Source organism: Sus scrofa, chromosome 2 (genome assembly GCF_054392235.1).
Source record: "Sus scrofa isolate SSC_HxYL_T2T_F1_AM1 chromosome 2, Sscrofa_HxYL_maternal_Yorkshire_Landrace_v2.0, whole genome shotgun sequence".
NCBI classification, from domain to species: Eukaryota; Metazoa; Chordata; class Mammalia; order Artiodactyla; family Suidae; genus Sus; species Sus scrofa.
Genome location: NC_139384.1, coordinates 60,757,472 through 60,783,660, shown reverse-complemented (window position 1 = coordinate 60,783,660; position 26,189 = coordinate 60,757,472). Strand labels below are relative to the sequence as shown.

The window sequence follows — 26,189 nt, the reverse complement described above, 5'->3', positions numbered from 1 at the left end:
ACGTTACCCTTCACCCCCAGTCCTTCTGCGCCTTTGCACTGCCTGCGCTGCTTGTCACCCCATTGCTTCCCGCTGTACTACTGCGTTCTTGCACTCCTCTATCCAGCACCCTTGTACGTCAACACCGATGTACTGCTGCAGCTCCAGAGCACCAACGCGCTCCTGCGCTACTCTTGTGTCCTGAAAGCCTGGTTGCTCAGGACTCCAAGCTCCAGGCCGACCTGGAGGGGCTCTGCGGTATCCACTTCACCCGCACCCTCCCCACTCGGCGATTCCCGGTCAAGCGCCAGAACTCAGCGCGCCCGCCGTATTTTTGAGAAGCTGGTGGAAAATGGAGACGCTGGCAACGCGACTGGCTGTTGCCTAGACACCCCCTCACCCCCCCGTCCCGTGTTTAGTGACTAGTGGGCTTTTTCCAGGTGCCCTTTGTCTTCTTTCGTTGTCTTGGGGGGTGGGGCACAATTTTGGGAGGGGTGGAGTTTTTCCGACATCTTTAGGAGGGGGAAGAGCAGGCGAGGGGTGGGGGGGATGATGGGTTCGTGTTTGGCACTCTACGATCTCAGACCAGTTAACAGACCTGGACAGGGCAATGAGCTCACCTTCAGGTCTGCCTAAGAAATTTCGTCAAGTTTGACTTCCTTGAGTTGAGAGCCCCAGCTTCGTCTTCCTTTGGTATTGCCTGCAGCCATAGACTCTGTGCCCAGTATACTTCCCAGAGTCCTATACTGGAACACCAGATAAATCCTCATATGTAAGCGCAAAGCCCTTTCTAGAGAAGTTACAAACAAACACCCCCAAGATTCTCCGGGCAGACTGGGAGTAAAATGCCTGGTGGCTGTGTTGGGTGGTGCCATTGATTGACTATTTATTTATTTATTTATTTATATTTAGTGTTTTAGGACCGCACCTGAGCATATGGAAGGTCCCAGGTTAGAGGTTGAATCAGCTGCTAGATCCCAGCTGCAACTGCCACCTATCCCACAGGTCACTGGCTAGGTAGGATCCTTAGCCCACTGAGCAAGGCCAGGGATAAAATGGACATCCTAATGGATACTAGTCGTGTTGATTGCTGCTGAGCCACAATAGGAACTCCACGTTGGCTATTTAAACTCCTATTCCAAGTATCTTCACCTGCATGCGTTTATCAAAGGGCATATGCTACTATCTGCCTGTCCCCCTGCTCCTCACTGCACTATCCCTACCCATCTAGAATAACAACTTTCTACGAATTCTTTCTTATTATTTATACTGGTAGGGGTGTTTGTGTGGGTGTGTGTTTTACAATATGGGATTCTGATATGCACAGATTTACCCAATTTTTCTTAGAGCCTCCCTTCAGATTTTCTGGGAAAGTTCCAATTCTCTTCTATGGCTGCATAGCTCCCAGCTGCCCAGCATACACAACTATTGAATTCAACCTTGCCCCTATGGATTGATATTCACTTTATTTCCAGGGCTTTGTTTCTCCGCAATCAACTGGTTTTACCCTTAGAAATAAGAAGTTTTAATGCTTTTTGCAATTTTCTCAGAGTCTATAAAGGGGCTGGGTTCTATTGCTCCTGGGAAAAGGGCAGATAAACTTGCTCTTGGCCTTTCTTACAACCCTGTACTTGGGCACTGGGACATTGGGACATTATGGAACCTGGTCACATTTCCCTTCAGTGTAAGCCCTTGCTCTGCAGGAAGTCACTGGATGTCCATCCATATTTGGCAGCTTGCCTCCCAGACACATCCCTTGTTATGTCTTGCTCTCAGCTTTGTCTCTGTTTTAAAATACAGCAAAAATTCACTATACTCTAAATTTCTACTTCAGGGAATATTCAATTCTAACTTGAGATTCCTGATAAAGTAAGCATTATTTTTCCAGTTTAGCAAAAATCATTGCTTAAAGCAAAGGAATTGTTAGAAGCAAGGGAATCCAGTATCAAAATTTCTTGGGTGGGTTTCTAAAAAAAAACCTCCGGATTGTTTTTGGGAAATTAACCATATGGGTAGCACATCATACATTATTTGCCCATAAAATCATTTCTAAGTTAAGTGCCTAGGTATTTATTATTTAAAACTACTAAATAAAAGTTTCAAATTTATTAAAAAATAAAGTACAGCCAGTTTAAAAAATTATTGTTTTTATTCAGGTATGGTAAAGCCAACAGATCAAGACATGACTGCCATTGAAAAGACAGACGGTTTCCAAGAGGAGGGGCACATTCATATGGCACAGGGGCACACTGGGAAGCACCAGGGTCTGTCAGGAAGCAGAGGGAGTGAGGAGAAAACTTGGACAGGGCCTTTGTTGTGGTTTCTGCAGGAAAGATGAGGTAAGGTAGAGCAAGCAGACTCAGGATTGGCTGGTTTGAGTAATTTCAGCTGGCCCTGGCGCATAGGTCCTGTCCCTGTTTCTCTGGTACCTGCCTTGGGGTGATGAGAGCAGGTAGACCATGGCTTCCTCATGAATGTGAGAGGAGATGGTTGGGGTGTGGCCTCTGGACTGGTGAGCTTGCACACAAAAGATTTGCTCCTGGGTCTTTTGTTTCTGCCCTATCATTCATTTCCTTCAGATACCAATCCCAAGTCCAGGAGCGGCTCACAGAACATGAGAAACATTTTGCTTACTAGATTACTGGCTTATTATTAGAGGGTGTAATTCAGGAAACTCCAGGCAGAAGAGATGCATAAAGCAAGTCCTGGGGAAAGGGCTTCAAATTCCTTGCCCTTTCTGGGTGCCCTACTTTCCCCCAATATCCACCAACCCAGAAACTCTCTGAAACCAGTCCTTTTGGGTGTTTTGGAGCCTCCACTTAACAGGCATAATTGATTAAATCATTGGCCATTAGTGGTTGACTCAACTTCCAGATCCTCTCCATTCCCTGGAAGTCAGGGGTGGCACTGAAAATTCCAACTCCCTGATTACGTGATTGATTTCCTTGGCAACCAGCCCCAATCCTTAGGGGATTTTCAAAAATTACCTCATTAATGTAACCAAAAAACCCAACATCTTAATTTCTTTTTTTTTTTTTTTTTTCGTCTTTATCTTTTTAGGGCTGCAACCATGGCATATGGAGGTTCCTAGGCTAGGGATCTAACTGGAGCTGTTGCTGCCCCGCCTATGCCAGAGCCACAGCAACGCCAGATCCAAGCCGCGTCTGTGACCTACACCACAGCTCACGGCAACGCCGGATCCTTAACCCACTGAGTGAGGCCAGGGATCAAAACAGCAATCTCATGGTTCCTAGTCAGATTCGTTTCTGCTGTGCCAAGATGGGAACTCCTTAATTGTTCTTATCGTAAGAAATTCCGGAGTTCCCGTCGTGGCGCAGTGGTTAACGAACCCGACTAGGAACCATGAGGTTGCAGGTTCCATCCCTGCTCTTGCTCAGTGGGTTAACGATCCGATCCGGCGTTGTCCTGAGCTGTGGTGTAGGTTGCAGATGCGGCTCGGATCCCGCGTTGCTGTGGCTCTGGTGTAGGCTGGTGGCTACAGCTCCGATTCGACCCCTAGCCTGGGAACCTCCATATGCCACGAGAGTGGCCCAAGAAAATGGCAAAAAGACAAAAAAAAAAAAAAAAAAAAAAAAAAAAAAATCCAAAAGTGTTGAGGAGCTCTGTGTCAGGAAAAGGAGGAAAACCAAATATATATTTCTTATAAATCACAACAGCACAATTTACTAAGCTCAGATTTCTTTTGGTAGAGGCTGAAAGCTGCCAATAGGAGACATTTACCTGGGGGGTATCCCACAAGAAGGAACAGTTTGGAGAGAAGAGATGGCATATATCCTGAAGACATTTGGCCCCTTGAGCTCTGCTAGACAAGAGCTAGATGGCACAACACCTTTTGGGATTGCTGTGATCTGAATAGCACTCTTCCACAAATTCATGTTGAAGTCCTAAGCTGATGATGTTAAGAGGTGGGGCCTTTGGGAGGCAATTAGCTCATGAGGGTGGTGCCCTCTGGAGTGGGATTAGTGCCCTGTAAAAGAAAGCTTCCTCACCTCTTCTGCCATCTGAGGACACAGTGAGGTCATCCATCAGAGAACCAGGATACGGGCTCTCTCCAGAACCCAAATTTGCCAGTACCTTGCCATTGGACTCCTAGCCTCCAGAATTATAAGAAATAAATGTCTGTTGCTTTTCAGCCACCCAGTCTCTGGTATTTGTTATAGCAACCCAAATGGACTGAGATGAGGTACAAAGGAAATGTGCTTCCTCTTTTTTCAGTTCTATAGTACAAATTTATTTCTGTTGCTTTTGGTCCTGACACATCAAGTTGAAATGATTTCACTTCCTAGAAAATTTACTTCTGTCATTTTATTAAAGTATTACAATGGTATTTACTTGAGCTGATGCAAAGTAGCCCATTTATTTTTCATCTTAGATATGAGAACTCTGTGGGGTAAGACAGTAGTCGTTCATTTGACTCAGAGAAGCAAGAACAGGATTAAATAATGCAGTTTAGATTTTAAAAAAATCTTAAATAATGCAATTGAGATTTTAAAAAACTCAGGGAGAAATTTCAAATTTTTATTTATTTCACTTTGTTAAAAAACATGAGATTTACCCTCTTAACAGATTTTTAAGTGTACAGCACAATATACAATTATTATATGGATTTTGCTCTTTGTAGAATGATTGAGTTACCAATCATACTTCTCAGCTCAAGGCTCATTACCATCATTTGTCTGTGTAAGGATCATCTCTTATTCAAAATTATCTCTTATTCAAAATTCAAATGTATGTCAATTTTCCTTGCTTGCCTGTTTTCAGTGCCCTTTTTAAAAAAGTAATGAAGATATTTTGAAGATGTGATATTATGATTTATAAGGAACATATATTTGGTCTTCCTCCCTATTCCTGACACAGAGCTCCTTCTAAGACCCTTGGAATTTCCTAAGTGAGAAGAATCATAAAAGTGCCTTGATATTCAAAATGAAACTCTATCAAGGACACCAAAGTTTGTGTTAATGACAGGATTTTTATAAAGTCCTTGAGGATGGGGACAGTTTGCCTGAGGAACCAATCTAGTAAGAATGGGTTGGAAGTTTCAGTCCCACCCTGACCTCTAGGGAGGGGAGAGGGACTGGAGGTTGAATGCCAATAGCCAATGACTTAATCATTTCTGCCTGTGTAATAAAGATTCAACTTCCAGTAGATCTTGAGCCTCATTATATGCTCATCGTAATAATTAGCATCTAAATGCCATACCACAATCCCTTATGACAGTTCTGAGGCTGACCAGAAAAGGCCAACAAGTAAGCCATGGCCCAATTCCTCAAAATCCTTGCACCTTCTCCAAGATAATTGGAATACTCCTCCCACTTGTTAGCCTATAAAATTATCCAGTCCATAAAACACCTGGAGCCTGCTCTTCCCTTCTGAGACTGCCTGCATTCTGTCTATGGAAAGTGTATCTCTGCTTTTCCTTTATTACTGCTTGCTCTTGAATTCTTTCCTGCATGGAGGCTAGGATACTCACATGGCAGCCTGTCCCAGGAACCCTGGGACCTGAGACATGACCATTCTCCTGCATCCCGTTTTCCTGCAACCTCTTTACCAAGGATATTAATCTACTCATCTATCACTTTGCCTCTTGCTGAATTTCTTCTGTGCTGAGACATAAAGAACCTGAGCTTCATTAAGTCCTGAGAACAGGTGGGTGGTGTGTCAAGTCCCATCTGAGGCATGACTGGGTTCAAGTCCCATTGAGGTATGTGGTTTCAGATTGGCTTTGATGCAAGGTGGGTGAGTGAACCCAAGTTTGGTTCATTAACACTATGTGCTAACAGTGAAAAAAAGTCTCATTTTATGGTTTTTTCTTTTTTGGGGGCCGAACCCATAGCATATGGACATTCTCAGGCTAGGGGTTGAATCAGAGTTGTAGCTGCTGGCCTCCGCCACAGCCACAGCAACACCAGATCCAAGTCAAATCTGAGACCTACACCACAGCTCACAGCAAGACAGATCCTTGACCCGCTTAGTGAGGCCAAGGCTCCAACCTGCATCCTTATGGACAATGCCAGTGTAAACAAAGAGAATAGAGTCTTTCTCATCATCCTGTTATAGAAAGGTTTAAGTTGCAATCCTGTTGTTCCCATCATGGCTCAGTGGTTAATGAATCCGAGTAGGAACCACCATATGCCATGGGAGCAGCCCAAGAAATGGCAAAAAGACAAAAAAAAAAAGTTGCAATCCACTGCAGTCACCTACTGATGGTGTGTGCGGAGGGAAATTCAACATGGGAAAAAAATGGATGAAACATTCTGCGCTTTGGATTTACCAGGCCCCCAGAGGGGCAAAATGCATATCTAAGGAATAGTTTTAATGACCCCCCATTTGTGTATCTTCCCATAAATAAAAAAGCATTAAAATAATTAACTTGAGATATCTGTTCTTTGCCATTAGCAGTAAGCTTTAGATGTAAGCTTGACTACACGAATTTTGTTTCTCAGCCAAAACAATTCTTGTATATACTGGCTCCTCCTCTACTTCTTTGGAGCAGTGACTTCAGAGCTACTGAGAGGCTAGGAAGACTGTGGCCTGTCTTATAAGTAAAAAAAGGGTATTGTAGCTCTGCAGCTGTCCTTCTCCTCAGGAAGGAGAAAAACAGGATCCTAGCCCTAGATAGTTTCAGTGAATAGCAAAGGAATGATTCAAATAAGTCCAGAATGTTTCATCTTCCCAAACATAGAAAAGCACGAAATTCATTAACTTAAGATGTCTGTCTTCCTCTAATTAAATATAATCTTTTGATGTTCTGACTACCTGGTTTTGTTACAAAAGCTATCTCGCCTCCTCCCTTACCTCTGCAGAGCACTTCCTCAGACCTGACTGAAAGGCAGCTAAGCACTCAGCAAATCTGAATAAAACATAATTCTCAAGTTTTACGTTATGCATTTTTTTCAGTTGATACCTGTTTCTCAGGTTATAGGCTTCAGTAAGTTCCCTGAATAAAACTTCTACATTGTGCATTTTTCTTTAAGTCAACACCAAGTTTTTTGTTTGTTTGTTTTTAAAATCTACAAACCCAAAAAGCAATACCTAGGAATCCAGTTTTGTACTTAACACGGAATAACAGATTCACTTAAAAAATTAAAAATTACATTAAAAAATTTAAAACCACATTCTTGTTTAAAAAAAAAATACCCCCAAAAAAAACCAACAGAAAACCCCACCACAACGTTCTTCCCCCAAACCATTTTTTGTCTTTTCTAAAGAAATAACTAAAAGCTTCCTAGTGTGGGCCTGGAGACTGGTAGCTCTGGGTCTTCGGTGTTTCCCTGCCTCCAGATTCCTCCGTTTCTGGGCTTGATGGGCAAACAGCCGCCGCAAGGTCCGTCTCCGGGAAGGATGTGGGATCTCCGCGCAGGGTGGCCCTCACAAGACGGTTTCCCCTGCAGAATCCATGCAGGACCCATGCAGGCCGGGCAGGCCTACGCGGTTGGGTGCCTGCAGAACGACTTCACACCAGTAGGTGGACTGGAGGGCGCCCACGTCTTTTCTAGCCACACTCCCACCCGGTGTGGGCATTGAGCCAAGAGGAGGTACTTGCAGCTCAGGTCCTAGCAGGTTACAAAAAATAAAATAATTTTTAAGTGGACTCCAAATAAAACTTGACTTCCCTGTCGCACACACAAGTCATTTATGGGAGAAGTGACAATCACTGTAAGATTTCACTGTGCGAGGACTTGGTCGGCCTGCGGGTGGTAGAATGCAGCGAACCACTGTCAGCTGGGCGAGGGAGTGGGATGTACACCGCTCCCAAGACCTAAACGACGTTGAGCGTCCCGCTGCCAGAAACCGGGAGTGTAGAGTACACCGCTGCCGGGACCTTACGTGGAGCACAACCCTGCCAGGACCCTGCGCCGGGCGCCCAGCCATCCCCGCCGCCATTCTTGTCTTCTATTCCTGATCTGTACCCCCGTCCGCGCGCTCCCGTCCCCAGCTCTCTGGCCGCTCTCTTCGTGCCTCCGGTTCCCCGGGTCTCCGCCTTGCTCCGGCCTCGCCCTTCCAGCCACCCTTACTCCCCGGTGCACGCCTCTGTCTGAGCCCTCCTTGAGGGCCCCATCACCGCCGCCCTGGCGCTTCCCGGGGGCCCTGCTGAGGCCGCCTGCGCCCTATGCCAGCGCGCGCCCCGCGAGCCAGTGCGTGCCGATTGCGGCCATCGCTTCTGCCGGGCGTGCGTGGTGCGATTCTGGGCCGAGGAGGACGGGCCCTTCCCGTGTCCCGAGTGCGCCGACGACTGCTGGCAGCGCGCGGTGGAGCCCGGCCGTCCGCCGCTCAGCCGCCGCCTCCTGGCACTGGAGGAGGCGGCCGCGGCGCCCGCGCGCGACGGTCCGGCCTCTGAGGCGGCGCTGCAGCTCCTGTGCCGTGCCGACGGGGGCCCTCTGTGCGCCGCTTGCCGCATGGCCGCGGGGCCCGAGCCGCCCGAGTGGGAGCCCCGCTGGAGGAAGGCGCTGCGCGGCAAGGTGTGCACGGACGGCGTCCGATGCGCTGCCCTTCCCCTGGAGGGTGCCCTGTTCCCCTCCCCACCCATTCTCCAGATGGCGCCCTAGCCCCCATTTCCATCTTTTGGATCATGCTCTGTTGGCCCTTTTCATACCTTAGTTGGTGCCCTGTACCCTTGCCATCCTCTGTGCGGTGCTCAGCACCCTTTTTCCCACCTCTAGACGGTGCCTAGTTCCCCCATTCCCTTACCCCAGACGTTGCCCTCTCCCCTCCCGCCGCCTCCGGAAATCATCCTTTTCCCTTTCCCCATCCCTGGACTGTGTATGTTCTCTCCACCTCCCCCACCCCCCCACTCATGTTGCCCCTTCCACATTCCCGGAAATGTAATGTTCTGCCCCACCCCCCACCCGCAGACTGTCCTACGGGCCCTGCCCGCACCCCCAAGCTTTGCCGGTTTGTGTCACTGCCCTGCCCCCAGCATGACATCACCCTATAGTAGCCCTCCTGCTCCTACAGGCAATGAAAGTGTACCAGACCTTAGGCCATCGGCCTCTCTGAGCCCCGTGCACCCCTCTCCCATTCTGACTTATCACCTGCTCTGGGCCCTCTGGAGTCCCTTCATTCTGTTCTGGAAACTTTGCTATGCTCTCAGCCATTATATATGGCACCTGATTCTGGGTCGGAACCCGCCTTTGTAGAGTCTGGTCACAGCTGGGGCCTGGGGACCCACCGGTGTGTGTAGGGCACAGCGTTATTTCTGAGAGAATAGACAGCCTGGCTCCTGGAACAGAACCAGAGGGGAGAGAATAGCACGTTTGGGGGTGCTTGTGTCAAGGGTTGGGTCTTAGGGTCCCCTTGGTGAGCAGTTGGGTGTGGAGTCCAGGGGCTGCATCTGGACTCCAGCCCAGGACTGGAGTTGGGCTCTCTTGCTGAAGGACTCCAAGTACCCAGTCAGTGCACTGGAGCAGGGGGCAGGCCCTGGGTGTGGCCATGCTCACCCCAAAGGGCCACCCTTCATCTCTGCTAGGGACAGTAACTCTGGGACCCAAATGGATGGTCTTGTATACAGTTACCCTGTTAGAGTCTTAACATGAGTATTTCTATTAGACTTTCTCCTGGAGAGAGCATAGTGGATCACTAAGACCCCCTCTGGTGCCTCTGGGGTTTTGAGGTGTCTGCTGGGCCTAGACTATGAGCTGGGGCCTTTTGGACAGTCAGATGGTCAGCTAACTCTGGTGGTACTATGTCCCCCCCTGGACTGGGCTAAGATGGGCCCCAGACCTTCAGATGTGGCCACTCATCCTATAACTAGTCTCTCTTTCCAGGAGAACAAGGGGTCTGTGGAGATCATGAAGAAAGATCTGAATGATGCTCGTGACCTGCATGGCCAGGCTGAGTCTGCAGCTGCTGTGTGGAAGGCAAGTCGGGGGTAGGGTTGGAGTCCATGTTAACAAGGGAACTGATCCTATTTGGCTGGGCCTTGGAATGCAGCTGAGTGCCATACAGTCAGATGGTCAGGGGACTCTCTTCTTCCTGAGGTGGTCACTGGTAAGGTGGGAATCTCAGGGTGTTGCCCGAGGACACGGGTGTCCCTCCCTGCCGCCCACCCCATCCTGTAGGGACACGTGATGGACCGGAGGAAGAAGGCCTTGACTGACTACAAGAAGCTTCGGGCCTTCTTTGCCGAGGAGGAAGGGCGCTTCCTGAAGGAAGCAGAGAAAGAAGAAGGATCCCCAGAGGATGAGGATGAGGACCCGGCGGAGAGGTTCAGGTCTCTGCTGCAGGCTGTGTCGGAGCTGGAAAGGAGGCACCGCAACCTGGGCCTCAGCATGCTGCTTCAGGTGGGCACCCTATCCTGATGGTTGGGGAGGGCATATATTACACAGATTAGAGAATTGGTAAGGTGGTAGTTTACCAAGAGAGAACCCTCAAGACCACTGCCTGGTTTCCATTTGGAGCTGAAGTTCATGAATGAGTAATCCAAGAGACTTTCCAGCTTCCACGTGGAAGTGGACATTCACAGAGAGGAAGGACTTGCATCCCAATATTGAAGCACTGATCCCCTAACCTGCCATGGGGCTCTACAGGTAGGAGCTGGCAGTGAGGTCAGGAGAGACAGGGATCCCGGGGAGGGTGGTGGTTGCTATGCCTTCCTCCTGAATATCCTTATACTCTGCCCTGAATTTTTGCCTAAATCTGGAGATTCTGGGCTCTTTGTGCCCCCAAGTCTCTGATCATTGAGCCAGCAGCCTTCATCTCTTCATCTGAGTTGGGAAGTGTCATTTCACCTCTGGCAATACTGGTTAACCAGCTCCAAGAGGTTGGTGATTGCCAGTGATGAGACTTTGGCCTTGGGGAATTGTGTGGGTCTGGTGGGGCTGGATTCTCCAGTCACCAGGGTTCTAGGATAGAAGCTCCCTCTCTCCTTCACTCTCCTTTTCTCTCTCCCCACACAGTGATATGCTGCTTGTCCAGGTACCAGGCAGAGGAAGCTTGCTTTATCCCTGGCCTGAAGCAGCTCCTCCGTTCACCTCCTTCTGGACCCCTTTGTCATCCTTCAAGACATCCCCTAACCCTGAGCGTCTTCACCTGGGTGTAGATATGGGCTGCGAACCGTAGGTGCCCAGCTTGGGTTGTTTAAGACAGTGCTCCTCAGAAGAGTGTTTGTGTTTCCTTTTCCTCTGGATGTTCATGTTTATAGACTGTAACCATTTCACTATAGAGATCTGTACTGGGGATAAGTTAATCCAAGTGTATACTGACTCCATAAAGCTCTTCGCTGCCCCAAGCCTTGTCACATTTGCCCGGGTCTTCATGGGCGTGGTTGTCATCATCTCTAGGTGGCTCGGGTTGTCCAGACCTGGTACCTGCCCTGTTTAAATGCAGCCCATATTCAGGCTGCTCCACCGGACATACACACCCAGGCACACGGACCCCTACCCATGCATCGGGCATGCCAATTAAATTTGGGGTGAGCAGTGAGGGAGAGGAATGTTCAGGGTGCCTGGGTGGGTAAGGTGGGCAGGTGAGACCTGTCACCTCTGTTTCAGGTCCTCTGACTGTGTACGTTGCACAAACCTACACCCATAGCTTGAGGTCTGTGTTGGAACAGTGTGGCCCCTGGCTGGCCATGTTCTTGAGACTCTGTCCCCATTCTGCCTCCTGGTGTGTCCACTCAACCTACTCTCATTCTTGTTTTTCATCTTCTGTCCCTTGGATGCCTGTGGTTTCCCAAGAATCTGCCTTAGCATCACTGTTCATCTGACCTGTCTGCCCACTCGCCTTTCACTGATCCAAGTTTTTCCTGGGACAGGAGAAGCAAAGCCAGGCTCAGGCCATCACCTGGCCTCACTGTATGTTTCATTTCCCTGTATTTCTCACTTCCCTTCATATTTCCTCAGCTACAGATTTAGCAAAAACCCCTGACTTGGTAGTAATTTCATTGTATAGTTTAGTTCAAGTGAGAAAAAGCACAGGGCAAGGTGACAAGGGGTCCAAGGGATCCTAGAATTGACACAGACAGATGTTTAGGATAGTGGTTGTGTCTGTGAGTTAACCCTAAAAGTGTAGCTTTGTGGTCAACGGCCCATTTATGAACAAAGCCTTCCAGACTTGGGAGTCATTGGTCTTTGGTGCTGCTGAGCTTTTGTGTTTCTGCGAACTTGGCGGTGGCCTGCCTGGCCTGGTAGCTAGCATTCACAGAAGACAGTAAATCACCCAGTTTGCTTGATTTCCCTCCTCCCACCTGTCTCCTCCCTATGCCCTGCCCAGTCTCTGAGGAGGCACTGTGACTGCATGGCCAGACTTCTGTGGGTGGGACATCTCTCTGAGGAGACCCCCCCCACCTCTTTCTTCCACGCGGTGAAATTGGGGAGCTGCCTCAGTTTCCTGTGGCTCAGATATAGCTGCCCACTTTGCTCCTTTGCAGAAATCTTTGAAGAGGCCTGCCCATTCTCCTCTCAGTTGACTGCTTGGAGACTGATGTGCTAGACAGAGCTGGAGTGCAGCCCAGAAAGGTGGTACCCCGGGTTCTCAGTGGTGGGGAGGTATGGGAGGTTGTTACACCAGCATGGACTGGCTTCTTACTGAAGGTATATGGATAGAATTCTCTGCTCATGGGCTGTTTCTCTTTTTCATATACTGTCTACATAGGAATGAAGCAGAGGAAAGGAAAAGTTGCTTGGTCTGTATCAGAAAGAGAAGGGTTTCATCGTCTTGGCAAACCTATAGGACCTTGGCCAACTAATTCTAATAAATAATCCTGACTCCTTAGGTCAGGGGTTAACTAGGGGTGCATCTGGACCCCTCCCCAGTTCCAGTTCGAGATGCAGCAGGGACATAGGAGGGAGCTGCCTGGCCTGTGTCTGGCAGGTCTGGAATGTCCCTAGCATGTATGGCTTTTGATTCCAGTAAGGTTTGGATTCCTGCAGCTCTTCTGAATGTCCAGTGGTGAAAGCTTCACACTGGCCTGCCAAGTTGTACAACCTATGCCTGTCATTTCCTCACTCAAGTCACCTCCCACTTTCTGCTCCCTACGGACTGGTCATAGTGGCCTATCCATCATGGGTCCCTATCCTCTGTAGAATAATGTTCCTCTTCCAGATGTATGCATGACTGGTTCCCTCATCTTCAAATCAAATTTTATAGAAATCCTATGCAATGGAGGATCTGTGCAAGCTCCTGCCCTTGACGTGGATGAGCAGGGTTCCAGTGAATGTGTGACTTCACAATTCAGATTCATTTGGCTGGCCAGGATCACATCAATCTCTGCATGTCTGAGGTCAGCGCAGAAGGATGAGTGAAGGGAAACCTAAGCTAGGCTTTTCATGATGTACAAGAAGTAGTTTTGTCTGCCAGAAGGTAGGGAGCACGTTTTAAAGAAATTGGTTTATTCAGTACTTAGATCCCTTTTCCTTCTAATTCTTATTATCAGAGCCTAGTAGGGAAGTGATGGATAGTTGGGGCCTATGGCCTGTTTTCAGTGTCAGGATCCTTTGTCTGAGGGGAGCAGAGACACATGCCAAGGGTTGTTTTCATACTCTTGGTTGAGTAATTTCATCAAGTTGATGATAACAAAATAAGAGGATATACTTTCACTCTTTGATACTCAGACTTACATATGGAAAGGCCAGTGAAGTATTGCTCCAGCTCTTAGGCTGATGGAAATTAGAGACCTGAGTGAAGTCAGGCTTGAGTCAGGAAGCCCTGAGGGGATATGCACTGGTGCTGCCCTTTGGGAGAGCAGCCTGAGAGGGTCAGACTAAAAAAATAAACTTAGGAAAGTCAAGCTATCTGATTGCTTAGAGGGAACCAGTGCCCAAGACCTGCTTCATGCTGGATAATTTTCTAGAAAAGCTCCCAGAGCTCACTGAAGGCCCTTAGGGTGAAGGTTTATCACTGAGAGAAGAGATAGGTTAATATAAGCCAAGTGGAAAGTCACATCAGGGAAAGTGCCGATTCTGTTGTCCTTTCCTCATGGAGTCAGGTCAGTGTTTTGGTGTCTGTGTGTGATCAGTCAAGTGAAGCATGGCCTATGGGGGGATGTGGGAGGCTTCCTGAGTCCCTAGCCTCCCTTGGGTCCATTGCATCTGCATGCTGACTCCCCACAGGGCTGGTCTTATCCTGCAGCCACTCAGGAGATAGAGCTATAGAACCCAAAGCCCCTGCCCCACATCAAAAGGTCAGACCACCCAGTGTGGCCCATGACCCTAGGCACAGACACTCCTATCAGGCAGAGTGCCCAAGGGTTCAGAGGTCACCTCCTGGTAGTTGACTAGACAATACAGTATGTGCTACTCTATGATGTGGTAATTCCAACCCTGGGTTGGAGTGCCAAAGAAATGACAGCATGGTTCTACGAAGTGGCATGTTCAGGACAGTTACTGAAACTTGTTTGTAGCATCAAGAGGTTGGAGGTGACTCAGATCCCTGTTACTGAGGTAGCAGAAAGGTGGCCATGGGGGATGCCAGTATGGGAGCAGTGCAGTGGAATTGGTTCTGCTACACAACATAGGACAGGGGTGCCCCGACATGCTCTGCATGACCAAGAGGTGTGGAGAACTCCAGAGAAGGTGGTCTGCTGATAGTGTTCTCCCTGCAGATGCAGCTTTTTCAAAGAGTATGACCTGCTGGGAAGGGTGGGACAGGCCTCAGGGCTATTGCCAGTGCTGAGGTAGGCCAGAGCTCTGTGCACACCTGTGGACTGATGCCCATCCTCCTGTCATTTTTAATAGGATATCCGCCTAGCTCAGCCCTGCCGCAGGTTGGGGGGTAAAGGGGGGGGGTCATGGAACACAAGAACTACCCACAGCTTTTTGACAAGAATACTGTTGTCACTTTTCTGCCACCAGTGGACAGGCTGGGGACCACCTGGTGCTGGGAATGGTTTTCTCAGGTGAGATGGTGGGGCTTATAAAAAAAAAAAATCCTCCTCCACTGAACCAAGTGTCTCATGGCCACAGTCAATACAGACAGGTGGAGTGGTAGATGTTTGCAGTGTTCAGACCAATGTGGTTCATACCGACAATGCAAGAAACTCCCACAAATCATGAAGAGCCAAAAGTGGCTGGAGTAAGATAACATGGCAGAGATATGGACAAACAAGTGCATAAGAGGAGCCAGAGGGCTCAGAAACCCAGAAGGAGAAGCTTAAACTCTAGTTTTTGGAGCAGAAAAATTACACGCCCAGGGAGTAATGACTCACTGTTGAGATGGAGATGGGAAAGCTGCCACCCTTTGTCCCTTGCCCTTCTGCTGGGTTCTGCGCCACTGCTACCAGATGTTATGAGATTTAGGGCATAATGACTCTGGACCCAGTGGTCCCACTCCCATGTGTTTGTTCCTTAGTCTTCACCAGGCCCACAGGAGGATCCTCAGGCCAACTTGGGCATCTTTTGCACTACTGTCTTGGGGTGGGCAGGGCAAGTGCCAGTGGTCCTTACTGGGGGAGGTGGAAGGTCAAGTGGGTGATGGAGGCTACAGAGCATGCAGAAGCCCTGAGATAGAGAGGAGCTGGACAGACATGGTAAAACTTAAGTCATGGAGCTGTGGCGTCATGCTGCAAAGTATAAGATGCAATACTGTTTACCTAAACTTAATGTGTGCACGTGGAACACTTCAAGATGATAAATGGAACCCATTAGTGTGATTTCCTATGGAACAGGGAATAGCACCAAACAAAAAGTAAAGAACCAAGGTAACAGGACTGTGGGGTGGAAAATGGGAAAGGGAGATTGTTTGGTTGTCCTGGGACCACCCTAACTTAGGACTTCACATTGGAGAAGAAAGTTGGGTTCCAGAGTACTTAAGGCCACTCTGGGGTTTCTGTGGTGGCTACCTAGTTCTGTAACTAGTTCCATATCAAATTTGGGTGTCTGGGTGTGTGTGAAAGGATCCTTAGAAGTTTTGGAATGTTAAGGTGGTATGCATCCTAGAAAAAGGGGTGCCCCTGCAATAAATAAACCATTAAACCTGCACAAATTAATGTGCAGGCTCACTGATTTGATCTTGGGGAATCAGTAGTTCTCTCTAGCCACACTCATTCAGATTTCAAGAGACCTTCCTCCAGACTGTTTTTGAGATCTTTGGGAGCTGTGCCCTCCCACCTTGGAGTGTCTTCATTTCTTTTTGCTCTCTCCATTGAGCCCCAGTAATGGCAGCTTCAAAGCCCTCTGCCCTGGACGTCCTTGCTTTGTCCTCCCCCAGGTGTGGGAAGAGTGGAGGCAACTGTTCTTACATCAGGTCCAAAAATGGCCCCAGGGCACAATTAGTGCTTTCTCAAGGGAAGACTATTGCCTGTGAGGGGATGAAAGGCTACAACTTAGCTAACAGTTGAAATTACTCAGAGAGACTCCCACAGGTTCATGCTGGGGGCAGAGAAGCAGTAAAACACTGCAGGTGCTCCAGAGGCATCCCCTACTGTTCCCACAGGTCAGGTGGTACAAAGTTATGGTGCTTCATTTCCTAACAGAATTTTAGTCCATTGAGAGGCAGGTAATTTAAATGGGACCAAGATCTTGAAGTCTTTTTTTTCTATTGAGAGCTGCACCTGTGGCATAATGGAAGCTACCTAGCTAAGGGGGTCGAATTGGAGTTAAGATGCTGACCTACACTGCAGTTTGTGTGGCAACTCGGGGTCCTTAACCCAGGGATGGAACCTGCATCCTCACAGACACTGTCGGGTTCTTAACATGCTGAACCACAACAGGAGCTTTTTTTTGGGGGGGGGGCTCAGAATTTTAAAAATTTATTCATATCTTTAAATTTTTAAAATTCTTCGTTCCTGAAGAAGGATGTGCTTGTCACTTCTACTTGACAAGTCTTTGAAATATTTATAAAACTAGAAATGCCAGTTAAACACTGTCATCAATACAACAAATGATGGGGTAAAACAGGATTAAATTCACAAGCTAGAGTAACAATTGAAAGGCGTCTTTGGCAAAGGAGAGGTTGCTTGTGTCATTTGTGAAAAACGAGACAAATTTGAAGAAACCCAACTATTGTAAAAGTTCTCAATCCCACTGAATTCATTCAGTGACAGATAGTGTCTCTTCCTCTGCGGGAGCAACTACTCCAGGTTGCCTTTGCCACAGACTCCTTTCTTGGTTAACTGTGAAGATTGTCTCCACTGTTAGGCTCCAGGACATCACTTTTCCGCTTCCTGAAGCATATCAGTCTGTGGGAGCGTCCCCAGCTATCTCAATCCGGGACTAGGCTGAGCTCAATGCCAACTGTGCCTGAGAACTGGCCACCAGCGCGTCCTGCCTTCCAGGGTTTGGCGCCCAGCAGTAAGATGATACTCTTGGGCAAGGCCCGCCTGGAGCCCTCTAGGCCACCTCCCGTTAGGGATATCTCGCGCTACAACCCCGCCCCCCGTCCCCCGCCCCGCCTCTGTGCCACCAGCATCGTGGGAAAGCTGAAGGTAAATTAGGACTGAGGAGTGTGGCCGAGCCAAAATGCCCCTTCCCCTGCCTTCCAGCTGGCAGAGGCTACCGAGCAGACCCTGTGAGTCTGGGGAGGCGACCATCAGTGAAGACGTACATGTCCCGGCGCTTGGAATACGAAGCTGCACTTCCGCCCCAAAGTTATATGTAAATGAAGTGACTTTCTAGGTCTCGTCTGATTGGACAAACTGAAGGGCATAGCAGCCAATGGGGCTGCGAGGTTGCAGAGCGCCTTTATCCCATTGGCGGTTGCAGCATGCGGCAGTGCTCACCCGGGTATAAAACCTCGCCCGCCATTGGCACAGAGGAGTCTGGCTGCCAAAGCAGGGTGGTGAGGCGCGCGCGTCCTACTTTTAGCCATCCGCAGCGACCTAGAGCTCAACAAGCTGCTAGGCTACCGCGCAGTATAGAGTCCTGCCCAGTAATCAGGATTTGCTGCTGCGACACCAAAGGGCCCTGCAATATCAAAGGCTGTTTTCAGAGCCACTCGGATGGTCAGAAGAGCTATGATATAGCATTCTCTCTTTGCTCTGTCCTTATCTTCGCTTGCCACTATGCAGCTGAAGTCTGAGGTGAGATAAGTGCACAAGCTGGCAATGGTCCTGGCCCTTAAGTAGGGAAGGTGTGCCTATCACTGTTGGCCACAGCAGGCACTCTGGACCTGGGCCATGCGGCGAGTTGTGCGCCTTAGTTCTCTGCAAGAACGCTGTATGGGGTTGGAGACATGTATGGGCTTCTTATAGCAGGGGTGTGAAATGGTTTTCCAGGGTGCTACCCAAGGGATACCCTCTGGAGTCTGGGCCCCTTTGGTGTGCAGAAGGCCCCCTGCTGGGTACATAAGTCATCCCTAGGAAAGAGCTTGGCTCAGTGCAGACTTAGCCTGGGTTCTACCCTCCTAACTGCTTCACGCAGACTTTTATCTCCAAAGCTTTTAATGCCCTTATCTAGAACATAAAACTTTCTGGGGAGTTCCCGTCGTGGCGCAGTGGAAACGAATCCGACTAGGAACTATGAGGTTGTGGGTTCAATCCCTGGCCTTGCTCAGTGGGTTAAGGACCCGGTGTTGCTGTGAGCTGTGGTGTAGGTCAGCTGCCGTAGCTCTGGGGTAGCAGAAGTGGCTTGGATCCCGCATTGCTGTGGCTGTGGTTTAGGCCAGCTGTCGTAGCTCTGAGTATACCCCTAGCCTGGAAACCTCCATATGCCGCGGGTGCAGCCCTAAAAAGACAAAACAAAAAAACTTTGTTAGATTGTTCAGGACACACTACCAACAAACATGGCACCTTTGCAAGTTGAATATCTTAAGCTTGAGAAATGACAAAGTTAGAGAAAATGGCAGAATCAGGAAGGTCACTCTCACTTGCCCCTGCCTCATCCTTCTATTCTGAAACAAGACATAAACCCTCGAGAGGTGCCCTACTTATACTGGGAGGAAAGGAGCATCCTTATTTCCAAAGGCAAAGGGACTCTGACACGAATCTGAACAAACAGTCCTTGCTTAGTTTTTTGCAGTTCACAACACTTAACCTCCTTACCTGTCATATTTCTCCACAAATATCTGTTCTTCATACCCAGCAATAAGTACTCAAGTCTGAGGAAAACCTTTCCTTCCCCTTTGATTGACTTACCTTTATTTCTCCACTGTGTTGTAAACTACACTACCGAGAACTAGGAAGAGCAGCTCCTGGTTCTTCAAATTGCCATGCCCTGAAGGAAATCTGGCACAAAAGACTCCTTTCTCCAAGCTTGAGCCCCTCTCTTCCTAAAGGGGAAGGAGTGGAGATGAAATTGCAACCCTCTAATCCCTTGATTGGTTTCCCTGGCAACCAACCTCTATTCTTAGGTGCTTTCTAAAAGGCACCTTATTAATTATTCTACCCCTGTCATTACAGAAAATTCTCAGGGCTTTAGGAGCTCTGCCAAAAACTGAGGGGCAGAGACTAACATATTATTTCTTATTGTGTCACACTTTGCTTTGCAACTTTTGTGCACACTTTCAGGAAAAAAAATTAAAAGCTTTAACATAAACAGTTCTACTGCATCAATTCTATCATGATTCTGCCCTCCTGTAGACACAGTTGGGGCCTGCAGCCCTTCTCCCCCGGCCCCCTAGAAGAGGCTCTTGACTCTCCTGTTCCTTTCATCCACTGGCTCCACTGGGATGCCAGTGGAGCATCCCACTCCCTGCCAGCCCTTCTGTAGTCTCTCACTGCCTCAGGAGAATCTTCAAAGGCCTTTCTGGGCCTCCTCTTACCACCTTCTCCACCACATCCTTCCTCCCCGCTGCCCAGGGATCCTCAGCTCCAGGTTCCTATTGTCCTCCCTGTTCTGGGAGAGTCCACAGCACACACACTTCTCCTACCTTCCCTCAGTCTGGAACACTGCCTCTTCTCCCTCTTCTCTATAAGGACTCACAGGCTGACAAAACATCAAGAGTCCCCAGCTCATTTTTCACCTGGCACTTGAATTGTCCTTTGGAGTCACTCAGACCTTGAGGGCACCTGAACATTTCATCCACTGAAGTTCATTCGTGGACATACCTGTTCCCCTTGCTGACCTGAGGGGCCAGTGGTGGTCTCCCACAGCACCTGGCCATTACTTGGTGGACTTGATTTGGATAAGGAAGGGGCCCAGGCTTTTTCACACAGTTTGCTATTACTCATCCTTAAAAAGGAAGGAGATTCTGACACATGTCACAAACCAGAGGAAACTTGAAAACAGTATGTTGAGTGAAATAAACCAGTCAGTAAAGGACAAATATATGATTCCATTTTTATGAATGAGATGTCTAGAATAGTCAAAGTCATAGGCACAGAAAGATTGCATGGGCTCAGCGAGGGGGGAGCCATTGTTTAATGGGTTCAGAGTTTCATTTTTGGAGGATGAAAACATTCTAGAGTAATGGTTGTATGACAATGTGAACGTACTTAGTGCCACTGAATTGTGTACTTAAAAATGTTTAAAATGGTTAAGTGTTATGCATATTTTACCACAATAAAATAAAAGTGGCACAATGTATTTTTTCCACAAGACTGGCTTTTCAAGATTCTTCACCTTGACCCATGTCTTGGGTTGGGATCCCTGGGAAGCTGAATCTGAGGTGTGTGCAGGTGTTTCTTAGGGACACTGGGCATAGTGTGTAATGATGGGCATTAGGCTGGAAGTATCACCACATCTCTGAGCTCTGGCACTGGGCAGCCCTGCAGAGCTGTCCTAAATGGAGGAAGCTACTATGGTCCAGTCCATGCATGACAAGTTCCGGTAGCATCATATCATTTTATGTTTGAAACATTATGCTTTCTATTCTATTTCATTTTAAAAATGTATTTTTATTATAGTTGATTTAAGTGTTGTGCCAATTTCTGCTGTATAGCAAAGTGACCCAGTCATATATGTATATATGTGTGTGTATGTGTATATACATTCTTTTTATTATATTATTTTCCATCATTATATATCCCAAGCAATTGAATATAGTTCCCTGTGCTATTTAAAAAATGTTGATCACTACCCACTAAATGGAGAAGACACTAATGAGTTGTCATCGACAGTCTGGAAAGTTCTACATGAGGGAAGTAGACAAGGAGAGACACTTTGGGAGGCCCAGAATACTCAGTCTCATTTCATCGTTTCTGTGGTCAGTTTTGCTGACTTATGTGCCAGAAGCAGCCTTCAAATTCAGCTAAAGAGGACAGGAAGGAGATTGGAAGGGAGTGTGTTATGAAGAGAGACAGCCTCAAAGGCTGCAGGGGAGGGGCTTTCCTGACTCTTCCAGCATTCTGATGGCTAAGTCACCCCAATCTCTGATTCTGTCATCACATTGTCATCTCCATTTGTCTCTGGGTCTCAAATCTCCTCCATTGTCTTCTGAGGACACTTGTCATTGGATTCAGGGCACACCCTAGTTCAAGGTTATCTCTTCTAAGATCCTAACTTAATTATATCTGCAAAGATGCTTATTCCAAATAAAGTCACATTCCTAGGCTCATGAATGTGTCATTTTGGGGAGTTACCATTCAACTGCTACACAGGGTGTATTAGTACCAATTCTTTTGGCCATATTTTGAGGACGACATATGTACTTAACCTCCCCATTTCACTGCTGGTGAGGAGATCAAGACAACATTGAGACACATAGCTACTATGGTCCTGCATGTTTGTTTCTTCATCTGACTTCTCTGACTTTGTGTACCCATTGCTCCCAAATCAAGCCTTAGGACCTTATGCCATAAGTAAATACCATGGAGGCCATGATTAGGTAAAGAAGGCTGATTAACCACAAGTAGCAAGCTGCACCATAAATTCCTCAGCCATCAGAGCTGCCAGGGTTGTGCCCTCCCCGAGGAAGTTTTCTGTACAAAGGGGCCTCCACTCCTGCCTCTGAGACACACCTCACATTACTGAGATGGCCCTTGTTCTCTGATGCTATCGGCTCACTGAGGGTGTTTCCAGTCCAGGTGTCATTTCCATAATTCATTCATGTGTATTCCACATTGCGGTGAGTCAGGGGGTGTCAGGAAACACTGAGGAATGAGCTGGTGACCACACATGCTCATCCTGGCAGATGATGGCATCTTTCTCCTCACCCTTCAGAGCAGGTTTTAAACTTTCAGATGCATGAGAAGCAGTTTGAAAACAGTTGTGGCTGGATTGTGTCCTCTCAAATCTATACATTGAAGCCCCTACCCCCAGCACTTCAGAATATGGCTATATTTGGATATGGGGCCTTTAACGAGGTGATCAAGGTAAAAGAGGTAATGTGAGTAGGCCCTAATCTGATAAGACTCCTGTCCTTATAAGAAAAGGCAATCAGGACACGGATTCACACAGAGGGACAACTACTGGAAGACAGGGAGAAGATGGCTGTCTACAGCCAAGGAAAGAGTCCTCAGGAGAAACCTGCCCTTTTACACTGAGATTTCAAACTTCCAGCCTCCAGGACTATGAGAAAATAAATATCTCTTTTTTAAACTTCTCTATCTTTGGTATTTGTTTTTCAGCCCAAGTTGACTGATACAAGAGCTTATGGAAAAATGTAAATTCCTGCCTCTTCCCATGGAACTAGTCTTGTAAGTTTGTGGTGGGGTCCAGATTCCAAATTGCCTCACACATGCTCCTAAGTCCCTGGAATTTATTCTAAGTAACTCTGCATTCCAGTGTAGACTCACAGGGGGGAAGAAATCACGGGATAAGTTGGTGCTTCTCAGCCTTTATTTCATCTTTGTCCCCACTAAGACTTTCTAAGACATTTTTTTCTGTCCCCATCTCCATGAAATTTTCACACCACAGATACACAGGGTATCTGTTTTTGTCCTGGGTCTTTGGAGGGCTACAAACCACTGTGTACATGCTTTTAGCCCCAAGAACCAATTTTTTTCCCCATAGGAAGGATATTACCCTCATCAAGAACGCATGGGACAGAAAAAGAATTGCCATATTTTTGCATAAGGAAAAATACTGCTTGAAAACATCTCACCCGTGAGGTTGGGAGCTCCATCTCATACCACCTATGCATTTGCAGAAAGCCCCAGGATCCATTCTGGGATCACATGGAGCAGCACAGTCAGTGGCAGGTGGATACTCATGGGTGAAGTAGGTAGATTTGGGGTTGAGTGTTCTGTCTCTGAGCTAGACTCTCATTAAGTCTGGCTCTTTGGGGTTCATTATCTGTGCAAGTGAGACCCTGAAGCCTACCTGTGAGGTTGTCAAGAGGTTAGAATGAGTGTTACAGAAGGCTCAGTGACCCATCTGTGTTCTCCAGGTGGTAGTATTTCCCCCATTCTCATTTCATCCTAATCAGGAGAGAGATGGGTTCGACTTGGTCTCAGGCACTTACCGAGTGTGCTGAGGTGGTGTTTTCATTAAATCAGAGGCGAATCCATTAACCTTACTTGTTAGGCCATTGAGGAGCCCTGGATTCCTTTGCTCATACAGTAATGAAAATCTGCTTTGGATTTGTGTGATGAGAATTTTGCTTCCTTCTGGCTCACAGGAAGGAGATCAGTGTCTGCTTGGGAAACAGTTCTTCCCATCGGACATCCATGGGAACAAGAATCCTTTGGGCTGCTGAATCCTCAAGGCCTCATAAGTTAAAGCATTTTCTCACAAGACTGCTTCTATTTCAGGTGCCATTCACAAATAATAGGGCCCACATTACCCAAAACTTCTGTCTGACTTTGCTGCAAATTGGAGATCCCCACTTAAACATTTGCTAGAACAGTTTACAGAACTCAGGAAACGCTTACTAATATTTCCTGTTTATTATAGAATAAAGGATGTGATGAAGGATGCAGAAGAAGAGGCACATGAGGCGAGGTCTGGAAGGGTTCCAAGCACATGAGCTTGTGTTGCCATAGAATTTGGGCGCACCAACTGCTGGGCACATGGATGTGTTCACTGATCCAGAAGCTCACACACTACTATTGGGATTTTAATGGAGGCTTTGTCATATAGGCATGATAGATCATTAACTTCATTTTCAGCCTCTCTCCTCTGGAGAATGCAGGATGGGACTGAAAGTTCCAAGCTTCTAAGGATAATTTTGTTTTTCTGGTGACCAGCCCCTCTAGAAGCCTACCCAGAGTGGCCTCATTAGAACAAAAGATACTTTGAGCACCCAGGAAATTCCAAGGTGTTTAGGAGATCTGTGTCAGGAACTGAGGTCAAAGACTAAATGTGGAGTTCCTGTCGTGGCGCAGTGGTTAACGAATCCGACTAGGAACCATGAGGTTGCGGGTTCGATCCCTGACCTTGCTCAGTAGGTTAATGATCCAGCGTTGCTGTGAGCTGTGGAGTAGGTCGCAGACGTGGCTCGGCTCCCGCTTTGCTGTGGCTCTGGTGTAGGCTGGCAGCTACAGCTCCGATTAGACCCCTAGCCTGGGAAGGGAGCAGCCCATATGCTGTGGGAGCAGCCCAAGAAATGGCAAAAAGACTTTATGTTAGAATAAAAAATTCTCTTGTCATCTCTTGTTATGGGGGTTTCAATTGCTCTGTGTCAGGAATGGGGACCCAAGACCAATATATGTATTTCTTATTTCACAGCAGGGAAGAAAGGAAGAGGGAAGTTCCCAGAAGTAATGCCATTGCAGGAAAATCCAGTCTGCTTGTGGATCTCCAGGACAAGTCCCTGAACTTGGCATAAAAATCCTGAAGTGTTGCACCAGGCCAAAAGTTAGTTGCCCTAGGGAAAGATGCACAGGCTGGAATTATAAGGAAATTAGACATTTTAATTTTATTTGTGTGACTATTGCATGTAGGGCACTGTGCCAAAACTTCTCTAGGCTTCATAGAGCTTAGAATTAGAGCAATGGGCAGACGCAGAAGAAAAGGACCCTGGGGACCAGACTTAACACTGTAGTCTCAGGTAACATGAGACCGTAGGAGCAGAGGGGGAACATTGCCCAGCGCACCTAAGTGACTGCAGGACTAACACTTTAATTATACATTTCTCAGTCAAGCATTTGGACATATATCCTGGCTACAAATGGGCTTATAGTTTCCAAATACAGTTGGACCTAAAACTCTGCTTTGATGGCTAAGTGATGTGAACCTGACCAGAAAAGAATGACCAAGAGTGTAACAGAGCTCTCCTGAGAAACAGAATGAAGAGGATATATGTGTGTATGTGTGTGTGTATGTATGATATATATGATATACATATTACCTGAGAGAGAGACTGAGACAAAAACAAAAATAGTTATTTCAAGAGAATGACTCATTTGATTGTGGGGCTGTTAAGTCAAATCTGCGGGGTAGACCAATAGGCTGGAGACCCAGGGAAGAGTCCATGTTGAAGCTCATGTCCAAAGGCCATCTGGAGGCAGAATTCTCCCTTCTTCAGGGAATGTTAGTCTTTATCACTAAGGCCTTCAGCTGATTGGATGCATCCCACCCACATTATGCATTCTCATCTGCTTTACTCAGAGTCTATTGATTAAAATGTAAATTGTATTTTTAAAGAAATACCTTAATAGCAAATCTAGACTGATGTTTGACCAAATACTTGGGGACTTTGGCCTGGCCAAATTGACACATAAAATAACCATCACAAGGAGTAAAATGTCAGCAGGTTAAAAGGCTTCATTATCAGAAAGTTGGCAAAGAAGTTACCATTGAGGCTCAGCGGAAATGAATCTGACTAGTATCCTTGAGGATTCATGTTCATCCTTGGCCTCGCTCAGTGGGTTAAGGACCCCGAATTGCAGTGAGCTCTGGCGTAGGTCAGAGACAGGGCTCAGATCTGGCGTTGCTGTGTCTGTAGTATAGACCAGTGGCTACAGTTCTGATTCAACCCTTAGCCTGGGAACCTCCATAAGCAGCAGGTGTGGCCCTAAAAAGACCAAAAAAAAAAAAAGAAGCTGGGAAAAGGAGTGGATGGAGAAGCTAGACTCAGGTCTCTTTGTCAAAGCTTTCATTGTTGCCATGTTCCATTGTTTCTTCATTAAAACAAAACAAAACAAAACCCTTTAAATAAATAAATAAATAAACAAGAAAACAGAAAGAATTAGAATCTGAGAGATTCTACATGACACTCATTCTGGAGCAGAAGCCCAGAGACTGGGCTGGATGCGGGCTCTATCATTTGGTTGCCAGTCCCTTGAGATTTCCTGGAAGGGGCTGGGCCAAGGAGAGAGGTGAAGAGGCCTTTTCCAGGCTCCTATCTCATGAACTCAGGTCCACCAGATCCTGTGGTGCCCAGCCAGGGAGACAGGGCCAGATCCTAAGCCAGAATTCAGAGATGGTCGGCCAAGCTTCCACAGAGGAGCCCTGAGGTCCACAATAAGTTTGGAATACCTTTTTCCTGGAGATGGC

The 26,189-nt window shown here is 47.5% G+C and overlaps 1 protein-coding gene and 1 long non-coding RNA gene across 2 annotated transcripts; one reads left to right on the top strand and one right to left on the bottom strand.

The window, feature by feature from the left end:
* Positions 1 to 4,497: 4,497 nt before the first annotated feature.
* LOC146405401 (uncharacterized) lies at positions 4,498 to 8,760 on the bottom strand. Its single transcript, XR_014837330.1, has 2 exons — positions 8,594 to 8,760; positions 4,498 to 7,553 (listed from the first exon to the last, which is right to left on the bottom strand). It is a non-coding gene; the product is annotated as an uncharacterized LOC146405401 (long non-coding RNA).
* RNF187 (ring finger protein 187) lies at positions 7,883 to 11,236 on the top strand. Its single transcript, NM_001435417.1, has 4 exons — positions 7,883 to 8,459; positions 9,765 to 9,857; positions 10,059 to 10,280; positions 10,896 to 11,236. Exons 1-4 carry the CDS (start codon positions 8,070 to 8,072, stop codon positions 10,896 to 10,898), a joined length of 708 nt encoding a protein of 235 aa, NP_001422346.1. The 5' UTR covers positions 7,883 to 8,069; the 3' UTR covers positions 10,899 to 11,236.
* Positions 11,237 to 26,189: the final 14,953 nt, after the last annotated feature.